The sequence below is a fragment of the Pogona vitticeps genome, chromosome 6 (assembly GCF_051106095.1).
Source record: "Pogona vitticeps strain Pit_001003342236 chromosome 6, PviZW2.1, whole genome shotgun sequence".
NCBI lineage: Eukaryota > Metazoa > Chordata > Lepidosauria > Squamata > Agamidae > Pogona > Pogona vitticeps.
The window spans coordinates 122,101,275-122,110,010 of record NC_135788.1 but is presented as its reverse complement, the minus strand read 5'-3'; the positions used below and the strand labels follow the sequence as shown (position 1 = coordinate 122,110,010).

General features: G+C 56.4%; 1 protein-coding gene across 2 annotated transcripts; it reads left to right on the top strand.

Annotated features, from left to right (window-relative positions):
* Positions 1 to 1,245: 1,245 nt before the first annotated feature.
* On the top strand, positions 1,246 to 7,997 carry GAL3ST4 (galactose-3-O-sulfotransferase 4). 2 transcript variants are annotated; one of them, XM_020790471.3, is made up of 4 exons: positions 1,246 to 1,385; positions 3,693 to 3,815; positions 4,054 to 4,363; positions 4,779 to 7,997. In XM_020790471.3, exons 2-4 carry the CDS (start codon positions 3,700 to 3,702, stop codon positions 5,592 to 5,594), a joined length of 1,242 nt encoding a protein of 413 aa, XP_020646130.1. In that variant the 5' UTR covers positions 1,246 to 1,385; positions 3,693 to 3,699; the 3' UTR covers positions 5,595 to 7,997. The 2 variants fall into 2 exon arrangements, with proteins under 2 accessions (XP_020646130.1, XP_072833456.1); XM_072977355.2 differs by lacking the exon at positions 1,246 to 1,385 and having other exon boundaries at positions 3,154 to 3,815.
* Positions 7,998 to 8,736: the final 739 nt, after the last annotated feature.

Here is an 8,736-nt window from a genome sequence, read left to right as displayed (position 1 = left end):
GTTCGCCCCTTGAAGCAGGCAAACAGCTGGCAGGAGTCTCAGAGGAAGGGAAGCCACCAGTTTGGAGAGCCAAACAGGGCCTGAAAGGTCAGTGAAGAATACGCAAGGGCAGGGGTGGGGGAGCTGAGTCTGACTCGCAGGAGAAGGGGCAGATCCCTCTTTGGCAGGTCTTTCCAGGCCATGCAGCTGCAAGCCTGTTGTGCACCATATGGGGGGGTGGGGGCGGGGAGAGCAGCCTCTGAGGCCGCCGGCATGCCTTTGCTTGCAGAGATAATTTCTCCTCAAACATAGTTCTTGGGGTGGCTGTTTTCTGCAGCTGAGAATGAAATGGATGGTGGGGGAGGGGGAGGAAATGATGGCTTTCCCTCTGGTGTTTCATTGTCTGGTTCTGTTGCAGAAGTGTCTGTCTACTGGCTGTTCCCCCACCCCCAGGAGTTCAAGGGGCTACCAATATGAGCAGGCCAGAATGGGTTGAGGCAAGGCAGAAAGAAGGTGAAGCAAATGGACACCAGCCCTGGAGACACAAAGAAAGCTCGCCATCCTTCCCAGCATTTTCCCCTGGCAGCCGGGCATGGAAACACCTTAACCCCAGGAGGCTGCACGTCTTCAACAGGACCTCTCTGCCTCTTTCCCTGAACTTCCGCAGCCCCCAGAGATGGGATGGGCCCAAAGAGCGCAGGTGTAGAAGTAAAGAGAGGGGGCCGAACTTGGCTCTAATCTCTCGCTGCTCGGAGAAAAAGTGCTTTTCAGGACGATAAAATGGGTATCGCGGAGCCTTAGCAAAGGCTTCTTCGACGGGGGCAGCGCGCCCAGGCAGCAAGGAGCGCGCGTTCGGAAGGAGAGCGCCAGCGGGGAAGGAAAGCGCGCTGAGTCAGGCCGCTACCCCCGCGGCCGCCACCAGACCCGCCTGCGGTAGGACCGGGAAAGAGGCGCCTTCGGGCAGAATGGAGGACGGGGCGGGGGCGGGGGTCTCAGTGGTTGCTCTGGACGAGGTTCCTGGGGAACCTCGGCCCAGCCGCCTCGCCGGGCAGGGAGGGCGGGTGGGAGCGGGGAGGGGAGGGGGCTGGGGCGCGGGGCGGCTGAGAGAAGCACACAAAAGGCCGCGAAGGGAGGGCGGGAGGAGGAGGAGAGAAGAAGAAGGGAGAGCGAGGGGGGAAAGTTGGGAAGAACGAAGGGGCGGAGTAACCGAAGGAGGGGAAAAGTTGACCAGAAGAAAGGAAAGCAGTGGAAGCGGGGCCCCGGACGTCGCGAGAGTGGGCCCTCCTGCCCTCCTCAGATAGACCATCCCCGGAGGGACCAGGGGGTTCCCTGTGCCTTTCCATGGAACTGGTGCGCCGAGGGAGTCACGGGGGACGAATCTGACGGAACCTCCTGACGCTTCTTGGGTAAGTCCCTTTCGGAGGGCGGCCGGCTTCTTGCCGCTATAGGATGGGGAGCTGCCGTTGGGGGGGCGGCGGCGGCGAATGTCCCCACCTTTGGAGGATGGAGGGAGCAAATGTGACCTTCGCTCCTCGCGGGGAGCCGTCGGTAGCATCCCCGAGTTCGCAGTGGACCGGGCCGGAGCGAACAGGGATGGCGATGGAGGCGGGAGTGGCGGAAGCCAACGCGCAAGCTGGGGCTGGGAGTGAAGAGGGCCCCGCCTCGACCAAGGCGTTCCAGGCAGGCGGGTTGGGGGGCCAGATCCGAATTTGTTCAAGAAGGGGCTAAGACCCAAGATGGGGTAGCTGGAACCCTGACGGAGCCTGAGCGAGAGCGGCGGCACTCTGCACGCGCCCAGAGGGCTCCCCACGCACCTACGACTCGCCGTCTCTTTCTTCTTCGTAAACAAGTCCTGGCGCTGAGGAGGAGAGCGCCCGAGCAGCCTCGCCACGGGAGCGGAGAGGCAGGAACGGGCTGCTGGCCCAGGCAGGCGGGCGCGGATCCAGGCCCTTGGAAGACCTGGTGCTTGCAGGACAGCTGACCAGCAGCTGTTCTGCTCTGCCTGCCAGGGAAGCCGCAGCGATGGAGCCACGTGTGGGACGTCGGCCTGCCGCCCCTCCTCCGCACCCGGGTCACCCCGCGGACTCTGGGCAGGAGGGGCAACGTCCTCCCAAGTCCAGACGGTTGCTTCGCGGCTAGGAGGGGAGAAGGACTTGCCAGGCGGAGGTGTTTCCTGGGGGGGGGAGGGTTTGGGGCCTGGGACAAGGTGGCCGTAACGGGGCGAAGTGCGGGAGCCGGCCGGCCTGCCTGCGATCCTCGCCCCCTCTCCCGCAGAAGACAGCGCTGGAGCCCCCCGACCCCACCCCAAGAGCCGCGAGGGAGTAAATGCAGCTCGGTCAGCTGAGGGGATGGATGAATCGATGGGGCTTCTTCCTCCCGCGACGTCGATGCCCGCCCCCCCCCCAAATATTCCCTCCCCCGCCCCCATGCATCACTGCAGGGCTCCGCCATCTGGTGCCGGGCCTCCTAATCCGTTTGGTTGCTAATGAGGAGCGGCAGGCGCAAGGAGGCGAAGGGCCAGGCTTGCAGCCGGAGGCGGAGGCGAGCGGGGGAGAGGGCCGGAGGGGACGCCCCACGTGGTGCGGAGGCGGGAGGGAAGCCCTCGCCGAGAGCTACCCTATTCAGCGCTGCCTACCTGGCTGGGTTGGTGTGCTGATGCCTGGGGCAGGCTGGCGTGTGGCGGGGGGAGACGCTTCTTTCCACCCTGCCCACGAGTAAGGCGTGCGGGGGAGCCTCACGGGTGTCTGGGGAAGGGCTGAGCTTGGGAGGGCAGGGGCGGTGTGGTGTCGTGGAGGAAAGCTTCCCCTCCCCGGCGCGGTTCAGGACAGAGGACCGCGGAGGAGGCTGAGAGAGGCGCTTCTCTGCGCCCGGCTCTGCCTCTGCCCGGATCCGTCTCTCCTGAGCTCCTGACGTCACTCTCATGATTATGGGTAGGGTTAGGGTTGGGCTGTGTACAGTGTAATGAGCGGGAAGGGGAACGCTTCCCCTTGCGGGCCAGCCAGCGGGTCAAGGAGTGGCCGGCAGCTTCGCTGACTCTGGGCGCAGCAGGGCACGGGAGCGGGCGGCTGCTCCTCCCGGTCCTCTCCAGACCTCTCTCGCCTTGAGGGCAGCACAGAAAAGTCCCGAAAAGCTGGGATGGCTGGAAACCATGAGGCAGTGGGGTGAGGAAGGGAGGCAGGGAGGGAGGGAGGGAGGGAAGGACCTACGGTGCCTGACTGGATCGTGATTTTGGCCCTGGAGCCCCAGGTTCTAGTTTGAAAACACACAAGATCCTATCCGGCCTTTCACAGCAGGTGGCAGGCGGCAGGCAGGCAGGCAGGCAGGCGCCACACCCTTTGGGAACAGAGGACTCGGTCAAAGGGCCTGAAGGAAAGAGGCCTCCATGCCTTGAGCAGAGGCAGTTCCCTTGGGCCTGACTGAATGAGGGCTGTTGAGGGGAACATCCACCCACCCAAACACCCGCCCACCCATGAACAAAGACTCCAAGGACATCCCTGGGAAAATTGCTGAGAGAACACCAAAGCAGCTACTATTTATTCTTCGAGGTGGCCAAGTCATCATTAGGCTTTGGGCAGGGCAAGGGTGCTGGCTGGCTGCGTGATCTCTCGAAGCCATAGCTGAAGGGCAGGCTCAGGACAGGTCCCACCTTCAGGTTCTGAGTTCTAATCCCATGGCCTCTGCTTTTTTCCTGTTACACTGCTCCTTTTGCCCAGCCAAAGGATGAAGGCCCTCTCTGGATGCTGCTGCTGCCGCTTGCATGTGCTCTGGGCTGCTGTGGCGACGTCCATGACCATTGGCTTCACCATCCAGCTCTTAGGGGTCTCCTTCCAGAAGAGGTAACACCCTTACTGCCCAATGCTCTGTGCCATCCCTGATATACACAGGGCGCCACAGGGTGCCATGTGGTCAGCAGGGCCACACTGTGGCCAGTAATGATGAGGGAGGAGGCAAAACAAAACTGCCTCCACCCTGAAGCTTTTTTTTGGGGGGGGGAACACCAGAAGGGAAGAATTTTCTGCAGCCGCATGGCTACGTTCTCCCTGCAGTGCTGATGCCTTTGCTGATTTCCTCCAGGGCTTCTTTGTCTCGACTTCTCCCAGCCAGAGCTGAGGCCACCACAGCAGAGGGAGACCCACCCAACCGGACTCTCCTATGTCAGCCACGGCAACACCTGGTCTTCCTGAAGACTCACAAGACAGGAAGCAGCACCATCATCAACATATTGCACCGCTATGGGGAAGAACACGCCCTGCGCTTTGCTCTCCCTGCCCGTTACCAGTTCAGCTACCCTAATCTTTTCCAGGCTCGGAAGGTGAAAGGTTGGCACCCCAGGGGACGTCCCTTCGACATCCTTTGTCATCATATGCGCTTCAACTTGCTTGAGGTGTGTTGGGGGGGCAGTCAGGAGGAGTAGGGATGAACATGGTCCTGAAGAAGGAGAATCTGGGCCTTTAAAATCCATCTAATGCTCCCTAGATTTCTTTGCTTCTTTTTCATGACCAGGGCATGGGTGGGCAGGGGCATAATGCACAGCTCTGCACTCTGTTCAACCAAGATCATTTCAAGATCAAAAAGAGTAGAGGCAATTATAATGAGTTAGAACATGTGCAGAGACATGCTCCTTGGCAGCAAGGAAACTCTACCACAGACCCGTAAGACTCAGGGAAGTCTTACATGCCCTGGCTTCTGGAGAAGCCTGTGCCACCACCCCCCAACTCTGAGATTAAGAGGTAAGGAGTCCACCTTTTTGCACCCTCTGACGATGGTGTCCCAGTTCACTGCCATCTCTCCCTCACCAGGTCCAGAAGGTGATGCACTCTGACAGCTTCTACTTCTCCATTGTGCGGGACCCCGTTTCCCTGGCTGAATCGGCCTTCTCCTACTATCGAGGTGTGGCCCCTGCTTTCCGTCGTGCTGGCTCTCTGGCAGAATTTCTAGCCTCCCCACAGCGATTTTACAGGTTTGGTGAGCGAGGCAACCACTATGCCCGCAATCTGCTCTGGTTTGACTTTGGTCTTGATCCGCCAGCAGTTCCAGGGTTGGCCCCTATCAAGGACGCCCTGTTGGAACTGCAGCGAGTTTTCCATCTTGTACTGCTGATGGAATACATGGATGAGTCTCTGATCCTGCTACGTGATGCTCTTTGCTGGAGCCTCGAAGACGTGGTGGCCTTCCGACAGAACCTCCGCAGCCCACAGGCTGTGCGCACCTTGGAGCCTTCTGATGCTGTTCGACTCCGGGCGTGGAACAACCTGGACTGGCAGCTGTATACACATTTCAACCAGACTTTCTGGGCACGAGTGAACCACTTTGGCCGTGCCCGCATGGCCGAGGAAGTGACTCTTCTCCAAAAGCGCCAGGCAGAGCTCATGCAACATTGCCTTCAGGGCGGGGGGCCGCTGGAGCCTGGCCACATCACTGATGAGCGCATCCGTCCCTTCCAGTTTGGGCAAGCACCAATCCTGGGCTATGCCCTGCGGCCCAGCCTAGACCCTAAAGCCCGGGAGATGTGCCAGCGCATGGTTACCCCTGAACTACAGTACAAGGACATACTAGATGCCAAGCAGTTCCCCCCACTCCCACCAAGCAATCGGTCTCAGAGTGGACTGAGATAACCAGGAATGGCCCAGGGCCTCAGTGGGTGGCATAAAAAATGCCAGTTCTGCAACGGCTTGTGCATGGTTGGGGAGAGGGGCTTCGACTACTGGCTCTTGACCGTATTGTATTGTTTGAAGCACTCAGGAGAGGACTATGCACTGGATGCATACAGAGGGTAGAATATGAGATGTTCCATCCAATCAGCTTTTGCTAACTTTTTCACATTTTGACTTTTTAAAAAGTCAGATCTGAGGAGGCTGAAAAGAGTGCTAGAAATATTTAGATCCAGAAAACAGCAACAACATTTAGTTAGGTAAAGGTAAAGGTTCCCCTTGACAATTTGTCCAGTCATGTCCAACTCTAGGGGATGGTGCTAATCCCCATTTCCAAGCTGTAGAGCCAGCATTTGTCCATAGACAGTTTCCATGGTCACGTGGCCAGCGCGACTAGACACAGAACGCCGTTACCTTCCCATTATGGTGGTGCCGATTTATCTACTCACATTTTTACATGCTTTTGAGCTGCTAGGTTGGCAGGAGCTGGGACAAGCGATGGGAGCTCACTCCGTAGCGTTGGATTTGAACTGCTGATCTTCCATCCTTGCAGTCCAGAGTCTTTGCAGTTTAACCCACAGCACTACCACGTCCCTAACATTTAGTTACATGACACTATTTGCAATGGGTCTAACTCCCAAAGCAGAAGGTTCAGAATTAGATGACCATTTGGTTCCCTACACCTAAATTTGGTGGAGAATTTCCTGTGGCTCTTCCAGGGAGAAGAGGGGCACTATGAGATATTCTTTCGCACAGCTTGTGCTGGCTTCCTTTCCAACTCAGCCCTGGCATTGCACCAAACCTTAAACAGGGGTGGTGCTAGTCCCAGGCTGCCTCCTGCTGGAGCACAAGGTTTCTGCAAGAGGGGAGACGTAAGTGTTTAAATGGCAGCTAAGAAACGGCACCATGACGAGAGTCCATATTCTTGAGACTTTGCTTGCTAAACGTTCCCTGGTGCTCAGGGTGGTAAAATACCTTGCATACAAGTATGCACACATATACAAACCTACATGGCAACAGCTATGTCCCCTTGGAAATGGTTTGTGCTCAGTTCTGCTTCCTTCAGAGGCTTCTCTCCATTTGTATTTGTCCTGTGGTGCTCACATGTCCTTTTTTGCCCAGGAGAACCTCTCCACACGGAGGTTGCTGGCCAGGGATGTCTCCACAGCCTCCCCCGATTGGAAGAACACTTCAACTCATGCAGAGTGCAGGGAAGCAGTCTAGCAGGCTGGCCTGGTACTGTTTGTACAAATGCCTTGCCAATAGAGGCGCACGGTAGCAGCCTTGTTCTTGCCTTCCCTCAGCTCTGTTGTTCACAAGGAGCAGTCGGTGCTCCATGCTGCCAATTTAGTGCTGTGTGTCCCAATCTCTGTCTCGCCACCTCATTCTCAGTGACAATCAAATCACAAGGAAAACGTATGCTGTATTTACAAAGTCGCCAACAGTATGCAGATCCCGGGGGAGGGGGGGAGAACTCCACGGGCTCAGCCAGGCCTAACTGGGAGGGGAGAGAAGGTGACAGGTCTCTGTGTTCCAGGAAGATGCATGTAGGCTTAAGCTGCAAGAGGGTGAGCCCGAGTGGCCAGTTTTGAGCTTTTCCTGGGCCACAGATGTGGATGTGGCTAGTGCTTCTCCCAATCTCAATCTGTTCTTCCACCCCACTCCCATAATATGGCTGCTTCACTTGTAGGGCTGTTGTGACGTTCATAGAGATAGCCACTGAGTCCTTTTATGGGGAGAAAGGGCGTTTATAAATGAGACTTTAAAAAAAATACCGTAATTAAATACATGGAAAATGTCTTGTGTTCCAAACAACAACAAAAACAACAAAACAAACCTGCCTGAGTGGAGTTGGGAGGACAGGCTAATTCTCACTGTGAAGAAAAGGGGTGGCCTTGGAATGTTTCTGCATAAATTGAGAAGCATTCTCAGTGTCTGGAGTACCAAAACCTTCAAGAACCACAGCACTAGTGAATGAACAATCCCTACTGAAAAAAGGACCGTACAGGGAATCTAGACTAAAAATCATTTTGTATATTAAGCACACAGGACGAGAAACCAAGTAACGGAAGGCCCCCTGTCCTCTGAGTCTCAGCTATCATCAATCCCCTCACCCTCGCCATGCAGTGGCCATTGAAAAAACTGGCATCTGGCCGCATGGTGGGGAAAGGCCTGCCTGCAAGGACAATCAGTACTTACAGAGGTGAACGTGTGGAGCTCTGTGGAGCCAGCACTAGGCATCGGCACCTTCTGCCAACCTGGGCCCATGAAATCTCCAATGGCAAAACGTTTGTGTTTGTAAAATAATTTTATTCTTAATTTTTTTTAAAAATATATTTTAATAAAAATGGATGAATTAAAAACATACCAACTGCTTGGTACATTTTTGTTTTGAATTTTTAAAATGCATATCTATGCATTTCAACTAGTTTAACCTGAGATTTGGAAACAGGTTAAACATCATGGTATTTTCCCCTGAAAACTTTTAAATATTTTATTCTGATTTTAAATGCCCAGAAACGTATTTGGTTCTTTGGCCACTGACAGAGTTAAAGAGGAAAGCGAGTTAATTGAAGTGATGACTTACCAAATATGAAAATGACATAAAACAAAAAAACTTACCAGAAAACCCAAACCCCGCAGAATCTTGAGGCGCAGCACAAAACCGGAAAGCTCCCCGTGCCGGTCGGTATCAGGTCACAATGACTGGAAAGGCCGTTGGAACGACAGGAGACGACGTGGAGGTCTTTGTCCGGCAAGGAAACGCAGCACGGTTCTGGGCGAGGGCCGCTGGTCGCTCGCTGCACCACCGCCGGAAGGCCCCAGGATCCCTAGAAGGCACGTTCCTGGGAAGGCCCGGGCCCTGCTCCAGCTGGAGGAGGTGCCCGGAAAAGGCTGGATCCCTCACCCATCGCTGTGCCAGTCGGGCCCGGAGGGCGATCGAGGGCCACCGTGGATCGAAGGACTTACCTACGGACACCCCGCTGACGGTCCGGGCCGAGCCCAAGCGGCGCCTCCCGCCCCCGCCCCGGGGCTCCAAGGGCCAGCCTGCGGCCCGCCTGCCCGCCCGCCCGCCAGCAGCGGAGAGCCAGGGAGTCGTCCCCGG

Bases quoted from the DNA above. Each gene is read 5' to 3' on its own strand.
- GAL3ST4 (XM_020790471.3), top strand. From the start codon at position 3,700: ATGAAGGCCCTCTCTGGATGCTGCTGCTGCCGCTTGCATGTGCTCTGG. The intron at 3,816-4,053 runs GTAACACCCTTA...GATTTCCTCCAG, and splicing joins GGGGTCTCCTTCCAGAAGAG to GGCTTCTTTGTCTCGACTTC. The intron at 4,364-4,778 runs GTGTGTTGGGGG...CTCCCTCACCAG, and splicing joins TGCGCTTCAACTTGCTTGAG to GTCCAGAAGGTGATGCACTC.